This window comes from Oncorhynchus keta, chromosome 1 (genome assembly GCF_023373465.1).
Source record: "Oncorhynchus keta strain PuntledgeMale-10-30-2019 chromosome 1, Oket_V2, whole genome shotgun sequence".
NCBI classification, from domain to species: domain Eukaryota; kingdom Metazoa; phylum Chordata; class Actinopteri; order Salmoniformes; family Salmonidae; genus Oncorhynchus; species Oncorhynchus keta.
Window position 1 is genome coordinate 12,355,940 of NC_068421.1, and position 15,000 is coordinate 12,370,939.

A 15,000-nucleotide genomic window follows, 5' to 3' on the forward strand; every position below is an offset into this window, starting at 1 on the left:
GGTTATCAAATACTTGTTCTCCTCACTGTATGTCTTGTTTCCTGAATTGTGTCACATTGGGGAAGATGCCAGACTTGAGGATAATGCTGAAGAGTTTAAGAATAGCCTATTTGAATTTGTGGTCTGTATTTTATCACTTTGTTTAGTAAACCATCAACACCACAGTCCTTTTTTAGGTCGAAGGGTTTGTAATTTTGTCCTGTGGCTCATCCAATGTAGTTGGAATATCAAGTTGGTTAAGGTAGTCTTTAATAGCTGAGTAAATGATCATGTATGCTGAACAGAAATATAAACGCAACATGCAACAATTTCAAAGATTTTACTGAGTTACATATATTAAATCAATGTAAATACATTCATTGGGCCCTTATCTATGGATTTCACATGACTGACCAATCAGAACGAGTTTTTCCCCACAAAAGGGGGACAGAAATATTCCTCAGTTTCATCAGCTGTCCGGGTGGCTTGTCTCATGATCCTGCAGGTGAAGAAGCCAGATGTGAGGTCCTGGGCTGGATGTGAGGTCCTGGGCTGGATGTGAGGTCCTGGGCTGGATGTGAGGTCCTGGGCTGGATGTGAGGTCCTGGGCTGGATGTGAGGTCCTGGGCTGGATGTGAGGTCCTGGGCTGGATGTGAGGTCCTGGGCTGGATGTGAGGTCCTGGGCTGGATGTGAGGTCCTGGGCTGGATGTGAGGACCTGGGCTGGATGTGAGGACCTGGGCTGGATGTGAGGTCCTGGGCTGGATGTGAGGTCCTGGGCTGGATGTGAGGTCCTGGGCTGGATGTGAGGTCCTGGGCTGGATGTGAGGACCTGGGCTGGATGTGAGGTCCTGGGCTGGATGTGAGGTCCTGGGCTGGATGTGAGGACCTGGGCTGGATGTGAGGTCCTGGGCTGGATGTGAGGTCCTGGGCTGGATGTGAGGTCCTGGGCTGGATGTGAGGTCCTGGGCTGGATGTGAGGTCCTGGGCTGGATGTGAGGTCCTGGGCTGGATGTGAGGTCCTGGGCTGGATGTGAGGTCCTGGGCTGGATGTGAGGTCCTGGGCTGGCGTGGTTACAGCTAGTCTGCAGTTGTGAGGCCCATTGGAGGTTCTGCCAAATTCCTTAAAACAACATTGGAGGCAGCTTGTGGTAGAGAAAAGAACATTCAATTCTCTTGACAACAGTTCTGGTGGACATTCTTGCATTCAGCATGCCAATTGTGCGCTCCCAAAAAATGGAGACATCTGTGTCATTGTGTTGTGTGACAAAACTGAACATTTAAGATTAGCCTTTTATTGTGCCCAGCACAAGGTGCACCTGTATAATGAGCATTCTGTTTATTCAGCGTCTTGATATGCCACACCTGTCAGGGGTTTGGATTATCTTGGCAAATGAGTAATAAATGCTCACTAACAAGGATGTGCACAACGTATGGAACATTTTTGGGATCTTTTATTTCTGCTTATGAAACATGGGACCAACAATTTATATGTTTAGTTTATATTTTTGTTCAGTATACATGTTTTTGCTTTTGGTTATTTTTTTGGATAGATAGCTCTTTGTGTTGTTGTTTTCTTCCCAGAAGTGATTAGATTCTATGGATTCTTGAATCACAGTGAGCTGTTTTCTGTCATGCTGTATCTTCTTATTTCTTAATGCATTTCTGTACTGTTTTATTGTTTCACCATGGTGAAGGTGTAAGTTCATATTTTCTGGTTCTCTGTGTTTCTGGCTCGAAGGGTTTCTCAATTTCTTTCTTTAGGTTTTTGCATTCTTCATCGAACCATTTCTCATTATTTTTTGTTGTCTTAGGTTGTCTGCCGGAATTTAAATGTGATGTTAGCTGATAGGTCAAATATATTGTTCAGGCTTCCTACTGCTAACTTTACACATTCACTATTGCAGGAAAACATTTGGTTCAGAACGTTGTCTAGGAGGGATTGTATTTGTTGTTGCTCAAATTTTTGGGGTAGGTTTCTACACCCTGCATCCATCTATAGCAGTGGTCACCAACCGGTCGATCGCGATCGACTTGTCGATCTCCAAGACATTTCTAGTCGATTGTCGAACATTTCTGTAAAAAAAAAACTAACGATAAAGCCTTTTATTCTTATTTGTATTTTTTTGACTGGGGCTGTTGGTGGTAGGTGCAGCCAATTCAGTTGCCCTGCACGCCAGATAGGCAAACTGTTGGTGGTAGGTGCAGCCAATTCAGCTGCCCTGCACTCCAGATAGGCAAACTGTTGGTGGTAGGTGCAGACAATTCAGCTGCCCTGCACTCCAGATAGGCAAACTGTTGGTGGTAGATGCAGACAACTCAGCTGCCCTGCACTCCAGATAGGCAAACTGTTGGTGGTAGGTGCAGACAATTCAGCTGCCCTGCACTCCAGATAGGCAAACTGTTGGTGGTAGATGCAGACAATTCAGCTGCCCTGCATGCCAGATAGGCAAACTGTTGGTGGTAGGTGCAGACAATTCAGCTGCCCTGCACTCCAGATAGGCAAACTGTTGGTGGTAGGTGCAGACAATTCAGCTGCCCTGCACTCCAGATAGGCAAACTGTTGGTGGTAGATGCAGACAATTCAGTTGCCCTGTACTCCAGATAGGCAAACTGTTGGTGGTAGATGCAGACAATTCAGTTGCCCTGCACTCCAGATAGGCAAACTGTTGGTGGTAGATGCAGACAATTCAGTTGCCCTGCACTCCAGATAGGCCAACTGTTGGTGGTAGATGCAGACAATTCAGCTGCCCTGCACTCCAGATAGGCAAACTGTTGGTGGTAGATGCAGACAATTCAGCTGCCCTGCACTCCAGATAGGCAAACTGTTGGTGGTAGATGCAGACAATTCAGCTGCCCTGCACGCCAGATAGGCAAACTGTTGGTGGTAGATGCAGACAATTCAGTTGCCCTGCACTCCAGATAGGCAAACTGTTGGTGGTAGATGCAGACAATTCAGTTGCCCTGCACTCCAGATAGGCAAACTGTTGGTGGTAGATGCAGACAATTCAGCTGCCCTGCACTCCAGATAGGCAAACTGTTGGTGGTAGATGCAGACAATTCAGTTGCCCTGCACTCCAGATAGGCAAACTGTTGGTGGTAGATGCAGACAATTCAGTTGCCCTGCACTCCAGATAGGCAAACTGTTGGTGGTAGATGCAGACAATTCAGCTGCCCTGCACTCCAGATAGGCAAACTGTTGGTGGTAGATGCAGACAATTCAGCTGCCCTGCACGCCAGATAGGCAAACTGTTGGTGGTAGATGCAGACAATTCAGCTGCCCTGCATGCCAGATAGGCAAACTGTTGGTGGTAGATGCAGACAATTCAGTTGCCCTGCACTCCAGATAGGCAAACTGTTGGTGGTAGATGCAGACAATTCAGTTGCCCTGCACTCCAGATAGGCAAACTGTTGGTGGTAGATGCAGACAATTCAGTTGCCCTGCACTCCAGATAGGCAAACTGTTGGTGGTAGATGCAGACAATTCAGCTGCCCTGCACTCCAGATAGGCAAACTGTTGGTGGTAGGTGCAGCCAATTCAGCTGCCCTGCACTCCAGATAGGCAAACTGTTGGTGGTAGATGCAGACAATTCAGCTGCCCTGCATGCCAGATAGGCAAACTGTTGGTGGTAGGTGCAGACAATTCAGCTGCCCTGCACTCCAGATAGGCAAACTGTTGGTGGTAGGTGCAGACAATTCAGCTGCCCTGCACTCCAGATAGGCAAACTGTTGGTGGTAGATGCAGACAATTCAGTTGCCCTGTACTCCAGATAGGCAAACTGTTGGTGGTAGATGCAGACAATTCAGTTGCCCTGCACTCCAGATAGGCAAACTGTTGGTGGTAGATGCAGACAATTCAGTTGCCCTGCACTCCAGATAGGCCAACTGTTGGTGGTAGATGCAGACAATTCAGCTGCCCTGCACTCCAGATAGGCAAACTGTTGGTGGTAGATGCAGACAATTCAGCTGCCCTGCACTCCAGATAGGCAAACTGTTGGTGGTAGATGCAGACAATTCAGCTGCCCTGCACGCCAGATAGGCAAACTGTTGGTGGTAGATGCAGACAATTCAGTTGCCCTGCACTCCAGATAGGCAAACTGTTGGTGGTAGATGCAGACAATTCAGTTGCCCTGCACTCCAGATAGGCAAACTGTTGGTGGTAGATGCAGACAATTCAGCTGCCCTGCACTCCAGATAGGCAAACTGTTGGTGGTAGATGCAGACAATTCAGTTGCCCTGCACTCCAGATAGGCAAACTGTTGGTGGTAGATGCAGACAATTCAGTTGCCCTGCACTCCAGATAGGCAAACTGTTGGTGGTAGATGCAGACAATTCAGCTGCCCTGCACTCCAGATAGGCAAACTGTTGGTGGTAGATGCAGACAATTCAGCTGCCCTGCACGCCAGATAGGCAAACTGTTGGTGGTAGATGCAGACAATTCAGCTGCCCTGCATGCCAGATAGGCAAACTGTTGGTGGTAGATGCAGACAATTCAGTTGCCCTGCACTCCAGATAGGCAAACTGTTGGTGGTAGATGCAGACAATTCAGTTGCCCTGCACTCCAGATAGGCAAACTGTTGGTGGTAGATGCAGACAATTCAGTTGCCCTGCACGCCAGATAGGCAAACTGTTGGTGGTAGGTGCAGACAATTCAGCTGCCCTGCACTCCAGATAGGCAAACTGTTGGTGGTAGATGCAGACAATTCAGCTGCCCTGCACTCCAGATAGGCAAACTGTTGGTGGTAGATGCAGACAATTCAGCTGCCCTGCACTCCAGATAGGCAAACTGTTGGTGGTAGGTGCAGACAATTCAGCTGCCCTGCACTCCAGATAGGCAAACTGTTGGTGGTAGATGCAGACAATTCAGCTGCCCTGCACTCCAGATAGGCAAACTGTTGGTGGTAGATGCAGACAATTCAGCTGCCCTGCACGCCAGATAGGCAAATAGTTGGTGGTAGATGCAGACAATTCAGCTGCCCTGCACTCCAGATAGGCAAACTGTTGGTGGTAGATGCAGACAATTCAGCTGCCCTGCACTCCAGATAGGCAAACTGTTGGTGGTAGATGCAGACAATTCAGCTGCCCTGCACTCCAGATAGGCAAACTGTTGGTGGTAGATGCAGACAATTCAGCTGCCCTGCACTCCAGATAGGCAAACTGTTGGTGGTAGATGCAGACAATTCAGCTGCCCTGCACTCCAGATAGGCAAACTGTTGGTGGTAGGTGCAGACAATTCAGCTGCCCTGCACTCCAGATAGGCAAACTGTTGGTGGTAGGCAAACTGTTGGTGGTAGATGCAGACAATTCAGCTGCCCTGCACGCCAGATAGGCAAATAGTTGGTGGTAGATGCAGACAATTCAGCTGCCCTGCACGCCAGATAGGCAAACTGTTGGTGGTAGATGCAGACAATTCAGCTGCCCTGCCCAGATAGGCAAACTGTTGGTGGTAGATGCAGACAATTCAGCTGCCCTGCACTCCAGATAGGCAAACTGTTGGTGGTAGATGCAGACAATTCAGCTGCCCTGCACTCCAGATAGGCAAACTGTTGGTGGTAGGTGCAGACAATTCAGCTGCCCTGCACTCCAGATAGGCAAACTGTTGGTGGTAGATGCAGACAATTCAGCTGCCCTGCACTCCAGATAGGCAAACTGTTGGTGGTAGGTGCAGACAATTCAGCTGCCCTGCACTCCAGATAGGCAAACTGTTGGTGGTAGATGCAGACAATTCAGCTGCCCTGCACTCCAGATAGGCAAACTGTTGGTGGTAGGTGCAGACAATTCAGCTGCCCTGCACACCAGATAGGCAAACTGTTGGTGGTAGATGCAGACAATTCAGCTGCCCTGCACGCCAGATAGGCAAACTGTTGGTGGTAGATGCAGACAATTCAGCTGCCCTGCACACCAGATAGGCAAACTGTTGGTGGTAGATGCAGACAATTCAGCTGCCCTGCACTCCAGATAGGCAAACTGTTGGTGGTAGGTGCAGACAATTCAGCTGCCCTGCACACCAGATAGGCAAACTGTTGGTGGTAGATGCAGACAATTCAGCTGCCCTGCACTCCAGATAGGCAAACTGTTGGTGGTAGATGCAGACAATTCAGCTGCCCTGCACACCAGATAGGCAAACTGTTGCCATTTCATGTGTCTGAATTCACAAACTCTACCTTCCCGGTGGGCCTGGAGAGGAAATGAAGTGCACTATGTCACCACTGGCCAATCAGATTGCTCAGATGACTGAGTCTGCAGTAATGTAGCAGGCATGAAAGAAAGCTACGGCAAAGTTGATACTGTGAGATTTCAAAACGTTTAAAACCCTGACTAGAGAGAGACTGTCAACGAATACAGCAAAGAGCTGCTGTTTTTATGAGTTGATGTTTAAGTTCTTACTCAGCCCTGTCACACTTTGATAACCCATAAAATGCACTTCTCCACTCAGCGCTACAACAAGCACTGCAGCAGTAATGAATGAGGAGGAAAGTGTGTCTATAGGCTTGTGTTGTTGTTGTTGTTAGTGGTTTGGGTCTTTTTTTAATACCATAGAATATTTCACTCTCTGTTCATAGGAGTAACAACATGAATTTGTGCATGAGGCAGGAATAATGCGGTGCGACTCGAGTTTCGCCATCAGCTGGAAGACGGTGTCCCTTTTTGTTCAGTGTCAGTGGAGGAAAAGGAGAGAGGAAGGATGTTGAGAGACGGACCCTCAATCTGCTGCTCTCTCCCTCTGCTGAGACTGACCATCAGATGGAGGCACCCAGTAAAATAAAAAGCTAATTATTTAAATGTATGTTTACTCAGCTGTGCCTCACAAGTAATACAACAACGGACCTATTACCGGTGTGATCATATAGCCTACCTCAAAATTTGAAATATATATATTTTTAAATGTCCCGAACAGCAATGCATTGGCAGGTAAATTCAAGCAAAGCCAATATGTGGTGATAATGTATTGGGCCTATAGTTTACAGCACAAACCTCATTGCTACAGAACTGGTTTTAATTGGTTAATGTTGCATAGGATTACGTTTTTTAAGTCATGTTAATAAAACAATCAGTGGTAGATCTCAGCATTTTTACTCAGAAAAGGTTGGTGTCCACTGATCTATAGGGTTAGGGGTTAGGGGTTAGGGGTTAGGGGGGGAGTATACCGTTTGTTCAGCCTTGATGCCTCGTGGTTTATTATTGCTCCGTTGAATTAGATGGTGATTTTGCTGTGGTCTGATAGGGGTGTCAGTGGGCTGACTGTGAACACTCTGAGAGACTCTGGGTTGAGGTCGGTGATAAAGTAGTCTACAGTACTACTGCCCAGGGATGAGCTACACTACCGGTCAAAAGTTTTAGAACACCTACTCATTCAAGGATTCTTTCTTTCTTTTTACTATTTTCTACATTGTAGAATAATAGCAAATACATCAAAACAATGAAATAACACATGGGATCATGTAGTAACCAAAAAGGTTTTAAACAAATACAAATATATTTTATATTTGTGTTTCTTCAAATAGCCACTCTTGGCATTCTCTCAACCAACTTCACCTGGAATGCTTTCCCATCAGTCTTGAAGGAGTTCCCACATATGCTGAGCACTTGTTGGCTGGTTTTCCTTCATTCTGCGGTCCGACTCATCCCAAACCATCTCAATTAGGTTGAGGTCGGGTGATTGTGGAGGCCAGGTCATCTGATGCAGCACTCCATCACTCTCCTTCTTGGTAAAATAGACTACACAGCCTGGAGGTGTGTGTTGGGTCATTATCCTGTTGAAAAACAAATGATAGACCCACTAAGCCCAAACCAGATGTTATGGCGTATCACTGCAGAATGCTGTTGTAGCCATGCTGGTTAAGTATGCCTTGAATTCTAAATAAATTACAGACAGTGTCACCAGCATTCAGCTATTCGAAGGTGGGCACTGCTGCCTTCTATAGGTCTGGGCCTGGTAATAAAAGGCTGTCCAGGGTGGAGTGGTGGATAGATGTTAGGTTTTGAGGCACAGTCACAGGAAATGCGTGCATTAATTTGCTGTATGGTGGCAGGGTGGAAGTATTTTCGGTGGTAGCAGGGTGAAAATAACCACTCATGAGTTGGGGAAAGTGGAAGAAGTTTTTTCAATCACTCCCTTGAGTGCGGGGGCCACCCTGTCCTGCTGTGCTCTCAGCTCATTTGGGCCTGTGGGCTGTTCTGCTGGCCTCTATGCGGGGGTGGCCAGCTCTCTCATGGGTTGTTCTGTCACACATCATCTTTCTCACCTTCTCCTCTATTGCTCTCACCTTATCCTGCCTCTTGGCCTCCTCCTTCTGCTCCTCCTCTTTCTCCTGTTGAAGTTGTCTCACCACAGTCCAGAGTGCAGACACATCTCTCTCACCCTCCAGCTCTCCAGGTCTAGTTGGGGAGGTGTTGTTGTGTTGGGTCAGGGTTGGGGGGTGTTGTTGTGCTGGGTCTGGTTTTGCTGGGTCTGGTTGTGCTGGACTGTTGTGGTTGTGGGGGTGTTGTTGCCTGGGGCTGGTTGGGGGGGTGTTGTTGTGCTGGGTCTGGTTGTGGGGGTGTTGTTGTGCTGGGTCTGGTTTTGCTGGGTCTGGTTGTGCTGGACTGTTGGGGTGTTGTTGCCTGGGGCTGGTTGAGGGGGTGTTGTTGTCTGGGTCTGGTTGAGGGAGTGTTGTTGATGGGTCTGGTTGAGGGGGTGTTGTTGTCTGGTTGCGGGGGTGTTGTTTCTCCTGGAATTTTTGGGTCTAGTTGAGGGGGTGTTGTTGTTGTCCGGGTCTGGTTGGGGGGGGGTGTTGTTGTCTGGGTCTGGTTGAGGGGGTGGTGTTGTGCTGGACTGTTGTCTGGGTCTGGTTGAGGGGTGTTGTTGTCTGGGTCTGGTTGAGGGGTGGTGTTGTGCTGGACTGTTGTCTGGGTCTGGTTGAGGGGTGTTGTGCTGGACTGTTGTCTGGGTCTGGTTGAGGGGTGTTGTTGTCTGGGTCTAGTTGAGGGGGTGTTGTGCTGGACTGTTGTCTGGGTCTAGTTGAAAGGGTGTTGTTGTCTGGGTCTGGTTGAGGGGGTGGTGTTGTGCTGGACTGTTGTCTGGGTCTGGTTGAGGGGGTGTTGCTGTCTGGGTCTGGTTGGGGGGTGTTGTCTGGGTCTGGTTGGGGGAGGTGTTGTCTGGGTCTGGTTGAGGGGTGTTGTTGTCTGGGTCTGGTTGAGGGGGTGTTGTTGTGTTGGACTGTTGTCCTGGAAAAAGTCTAAGTTTCTCTAACTCAAAATCTATCTTTTTGTAAAAACATGCTGAAAAATCCAATTCTCTCTCTCTCTCTCTCTCTCTCTCTCTCTCTCTCTCTCTCTCTCTCTCTCTCTCTCTCTCTCTCTGACTCCTCTCTCTCTCTCTCTGACTCCTCTCTCTCTGACCTCTCTCTCTCTCTGACCTCTCTCTCTGTCGCTCTCCCCCCCTCTCTCTCTGACTCTTGTTTCTCTCACTCTCTCCCCACTCTCTCCCCCCTCCCTCCCTCTCTCTTTCTCTCTCTCTCTGACTCCTCTCTCTCTCTCTCTGTTCTTCCTCTGCAGGCTGACCAGCTGATGTTTGCCATGCACTTTGTCAGAGGGATGCACCCAGACCTCTTCCAAGAGAATGTAAATTATAACCATTCATAACATGATCATTATCAGATATAGGCTTTTCCTCTTCAGTCAGGAAGTCCTGTCCATCTGACATCATCTCCTATTAATCTTAATGCTGTTGTCTCTCTGCTTCCACGACAGGAGTGGGATGCCTTCACTGGCCTTGTAGTAGGGGATATGGTGAGAAAGGCGGTACGTACAACCGTGTGTGTGTCCCAAACACACTCTGTCTCATTCACCTCATCTCTCTTATCACAGTTGAACTGATCTTCTATTTTTCCACCTACAGGATACCCAGAAATCTTTGCAGGAGCAGATTCCTTCCTGGATCGATCAAGAGAGACTTGGAGCTGTAGCCATGTTCAAGGTTTGTATAAATGTTCTAGGTTCGTACACTGAGTGTACAAAACACCTTTTTAATATTGAGTTGCACCCCCCTTTGCCCTCAGAACTTCCTCAGTTTGTCGGGGCATGGACTTTACAAGGTGTTGAAAGCATTCCACAGGGATGCTGGCCCATGTTGACTCCAATGCTTCCCACAGTTGTGTCAAGTTGACTGATGTTCTTTGGGTGGTGGACCATTCTTGATACACACAGGAAACTGTTGAGCGTGAAAAACCCAGCAGCGTTGCAGTTCTTGGCACAAACTGGTGCGCCTGGCACTTATTACCATACCCCGTTCAAAGGCACTTATTACCATACCCCGTTCAAAGGCACTTATTACCATACCCCGTTCAAAGGCACTTATTACCATACCCCGTTCAAAGGCACTTATTACCATACCCCGTTCAATGGCACTTAAATCCTTTGTCTTGCCCATTGACCCCCCTGAATGACACACTTACACAATCCATGTCTCAATTGTCTCAAGGCTTAAAACTCCTTCTTTAACTGGTCTCCTCCCCTTCATCTACACTGATTGAAGAGGATTTAACAAGTAACGTTAATAAGTGGTCATAGCCTCCACCTGGATTCACCTGGTCAGTCTGTCATGGAAAGTGTTCTTAATGTTTTGTATAGTCAGTGTATATAAATTCAAAAAAAAAGAAACGTCCTCTCACTGTCAACTGTTTATTTTCAGAAAACAAATTTGTGTAAATATTTGTATGAACATAACAAGATTCAACAACTGAGACATAAACTGAACAAGTCCTACAGACATGTGACTAACAGAAATGGAATAATTTGTCCCTGAACAAAGGGGGGTCAAAATCAGTACAGTCAGTGTCTGGTGTGGCCACCAGCTGCATTAAGTACTGCAGTGCATCTCCTCCTCATGAACTGCACCAGATTAGCCAGTTCTTGCTGTGAGGTGTTACCCTACTCTTCCATCAAGGCACCTGCAAGTTCCCGGACATTTCTGGGGGGAATGTCCCTATCCCTCACCCTCCGAACCAACAGGTCCCAGACGTGCTCAGTGTGATTGAGATCCGGGCTCTTCGCTGGCCATGGCAGAACACTGACATTCCTGTCTTGCAGGAAATCACGCACAGAATGAGCAGTATGGCTGGTGGCATTGTCATGCTGGAGGGTCATGTCAGGATGAGCCTGCAGGAAGGTTACCACATGAGGGAGGAGGATGTCTTCCCTGTAACGCACAGCGTTGAGATTGCCTGCAATGACAACAAGTTCACTCCGATGATGCTGTGACACACCGCCCCAGACCATGACAGACCCTGCACCTCCAAATCGATCCCACTCCAGGGTACAGGCCTCGGTGTAACGCTCATTCCTTCGATGATAAACGCGAATCCGACCATCAACCCTGGTGAGACAAAATCGCAACTCGTCAGTGAAGAGCACTTTCTGCCAGTCCTGTCTGGTCCAGCGACGGTGGGTTTGTGCCCATAGGCAACGTTGTTGCCGGTGAGGACCTGCCTTACAACAGACCTCCAAGCCCTCAGTCCAGCCTCTCTCAGCCTATTGTGGACAGTCTGAGCACTGATGGAGGCATTGTGTGTTCCTGGTGTAACTTGGGCAGTTGTTGCCATCCTGTACCTGTCCCGCAGGTGTGATGTTCAGATGCACCGATCCTGTGTAGGTGTTGTTACACATGGTCTGCCACTGCGAGGACGATCAGCTGTCCGTCCTGTCTCCCAGCAGCGCTGTCTTAGGCGTCTCACAGTACGGATATTGCAATGTACTGCCCTGGCCACATCTGCAGTCCTCATGCCTTCTTGCAGCATGCCTAAGGCATGTTCACGCAGATGAGCAGGGACCCTGGGCATCTTTCTTTTGGTGTTTTTCAGAGTCAGTAGAAAGGCCTCTTTAGTGTCCTAAGTTTTCCTAACTGTGACCTTAACTGCCTACCGTCTGTGGGCTGTTAGTGTCTTAATGACCGTTCCACAGGTGCGTGTTCATTAATAGAACAAGCATGAGGCACAGTGTTTAAACCTTTTACAACGAAGATCTGTGAAGTTATTTGGATTTTTACTAATTATTTTTGAAAGACAGGGTCCTGAAAAGGGGGACGTTTCTTTTTTTGCTGCGTTTACCATGTTCAAGGTTTGTATACATACATTCACACTGTGAAAGGAGGTTTGGCTTTTTAGCTTTGTCCTTTCATTCCATCCCTCTTTTCTCCACTCTTCTGATGTAGAGTACATTCCCAGGCCTGTACCAGTCTCTGTGTCTGAGTGACTCGGATCTCTGGCTCTCCTTCTCACGGAGCTCCAACTGTGAACAGGAAGTCCCGCCCTCCATCGCCAAGAAGATCAAACCGTTCCAGCAGGTTAGGTGTCAATCACTGATTAACATGAGTAAATCCTTGTTTCACACTGATACATAATTAATTGTCCTTTATGTTTAGTTATTTACAGGATAAGCTCTCTTTACAGTGCTCCCAGATTGAGGCATTTCCTACTCCCTCTTCATTTTCCCCTCTTCTCACGTCTCCTCTCCTCTTCTCCCGTCTCCTCTCCTCTTCTCCCATCTCCTCTCCTCTTCTCCCATCTCCTCTTCTCACGTCTCCCCTCTCCTCTTCTCCCATCTCCTCTTCTCCCATCTCCTCTCCTCTTCTCCCATCTCCTCTCCTCTTCTCCCCTCTCCTCTCCTCTTCTCCCATCTCCTCTTCTCCCATCTCCTCTTCTCCCCTCTCCTCTTCTCACGTCTCCCCTCTCCTCTTCTCCCATCTCCTCTTCTCCCATCTCCCCTTCTCACGTCTCCCCTCTCCTCTTCTCCCATCTCCTCTCCTCTTCTCCCATCTCCTCTTCTCCCATCTCCTCTTCTCCCATCTCCTCTTCTCACATCTCCCCTCTCCTCTTCTCCCATCTCCTCTCCTCTTCTCTCCTCTCCTCTTCTCTCCTCTCCTCTTCTCTCCTCTCCTCTTCTCCCATCTCCTCTCCTCTTCTCCCGTCTCCTCTCCTCTTCTCCCGTCTCCTCTCCTCCTCTCCCATCTCCTCTCCTCTTCTCCCGTCTCCTCTCCTCCTCTCCCATCTCCTCTCCTCTTCTCCCGTCTCCTCTTCTCTCCTCTTCTCCCGTCTCCTCTCCTCCTCTCCTCCTCTCCTCTCCTCTTCTCCCGTCTCCTCTCCTCCTCTCCCATCTCCTCTCCTCTTCTCCCGTCTCCTCTCCTCTTCTCCCGTCTCCTCTCCTCTTCCTCCTCTGCTCACGTCTCCCCCCTCCTCTTCTCCCCTCTCCTCTTCTCTCCTCTTCTCCCGTCTCCTCTCCTCTTCTCCCGTCTCCTCTCCTCTTCCTCCTCTGCTCACGTCTCCCCTCTCCTCTTCTCTCCTCTCCTCTTCTCTCCTCTTCTCCCATCTCATCTCCTCTTCTCCCCTCTCCTCTTCTCACGTCTCCCCTCTCCTCTTCTCCCATCTCCTCTTCTCCCATCTCCTCTTCTCACGTCTCCCCTCTCCTCTTCTCCCATCTCCTCTTCTCCCATCTCCTCTCCTCTTCTCCCATCTCCTCTTCTCCCATCTCCTCTTCTCCCATCTCCTCTTCTCACGTCTCCCCTCTCCTCTTCTCCCATCTCCTCTCCTCTTCTCCCATCTCCTCTTCTCCCATCTCCTCTTCTCTCCTCTCCTCTTCTCCCATCTCCTCTCCTCTTCTCCCGTCTCCTCTCCTCTTCTCCCGTCTCCTCTCCTCTTCTCCCGTCTCTCTCTCCTCTTCTCCCGTCTCCTCTCCTCCTCTCCCATCTCCTCTCCTCTTCTCCCGTCTCCTCTTCTCTCCTCTTCTCCCGTCTCCTCTCCTCCTCTCATCTCCTCTCCTCCTCTCCTCTCCTCTTCTCCCGTCTCCTCTCCTCTTCTCCCGTCTCCTCTCCTCTTCTCCCGTCTCCTCTCCTCTTCTCCCGTCTCCTCTCCTCTTCCTCCTCTGCTCCGTCTCCCCCCTCCTCTTCTCCCCTCTCCTCTTCTCTCCTCTCCTCTTCTCCCGTCTCCTCTCCTCTTCTCCCGTCTCCTCTCCTCTTCCTCCTCTGCTCACGTCTCCCCTCTCCTCTTCTCTCCTCTCCCATCTCCTCTCCTCTCCTCTTCTCCCGTCTCCTCTCCTCTTCCTCCTCTGCTCACGTCTCCCCCCTCCTCTTCTCCCCTCTCCTCTTCTCCCCCCTCCTTTTCTACCCCTCCTCTCCTCTCCTCTTCTCCTATCTCCTCTTCTCCCCCTCCTCTCCTCACGTCTCCTCTCTCCTCCCGTCTCCCCTCTCCTCTTCTCCCCCTCCTCTTCTCCCCCCCTCCTCTCCTCTCCTCTTCTCCTATCTCCTCTTCTCTCCCCTCCTCTCCTCACGTCTCCTCTCTCCTCCCGTCTCCCCTCTCCTCTTCTCCCCTCTCCTCTTCTCCCCCTCCTCTCCTCTCCTCTACTCCCCCCTCCTCTGCTCACGTCTCCCCTCTGCTCACGTCTCCCCTCTGCTCACGTCTCCCCTCTCCTCTTCTCCCCTCTCCTCTTCTCCCCTCTCCTCTTCTCCCACCTCCTCTCCCCCTCCCCGTCTCCCCTCTCCTCCCGTCTCCCCTCTCCTCTCTTCTCCTCCCCTCTCCTCTTCTCCCCTCTCCTCTCTTCTTCTCCCCTCTCCTCTCTTCTTCTCCCCTCTCCTCTTCTCCCCTCTCCTCTCCTCCCGTCTCCCCTCCTCCTGTCTCCTCTCTCCTCTCCTCTTCTCTCCTCTCCTCTTCTCCCCTCTCCTCTTCTCCCCCCTCCTCTCCTCCCGTCTCCCCTCTCCTCCCATCTCTCCTCCCGTCTCCCCTCTCCTCCCATCTCTCTTCCCCTCTCCTCTTCTCCCCTCTCCTCTCATCTTCTCCTCTCCTCTTCTCCCCTCTCCTCTTCTCCCCTATCCTCTTCTCCCCTCTCCTCTTCTCCCCTCTCCTCTCCTCTCGTCTCCCCTCTCCTCTCCTATTCTCCCCTCTCCTCTTCTCTCCTCTTCTCCCCTCTACTCTTCTCTCCTCTTCTCCCCTCTCCTCTTCTCTCCTCTTCTCCCCTCTCCTCTTCTCTCCTCTTCTCCCCTCTCCTCTCCTC

General features: G+C 49.8%; 1 protein-coding gene across 5 annotated transcripts in view; it reads left to right on the forward strand.

The window, feature by feature from the left end:
• The window catches only part of LOC118394486 (cytoplasmic dynein 2 heavy chain 1), a 399,197-nt gene that overhangs the window by 213,582 nt on the left and 170,615 nt on the right, over positions 1-15,000 (forward strand). For all 5 annotated transcript variants that reach the window (XM_052504034.1, XM_052503998.1, XM_052503950.1 and 2 more), the window contains 4 exons: positions 9,517-9,582; positions 9,712-9,762; positions 9,860-9,937; positions 12,170-12,301. In XM_052504034.1, the coding sequence (XP_052359994.1) occupies positions 9,517-9,582; positions 9,712-9,762; positions 9,860-9,937; positions 12,170-12,301 (327 nt within the window). The remainder of the gene's footprint in view (positions 1-9,516; positions 9,583-9,711; positions 9,763-9,859; positions 9,938-12,169; positions 12,302-15,000) is intronic.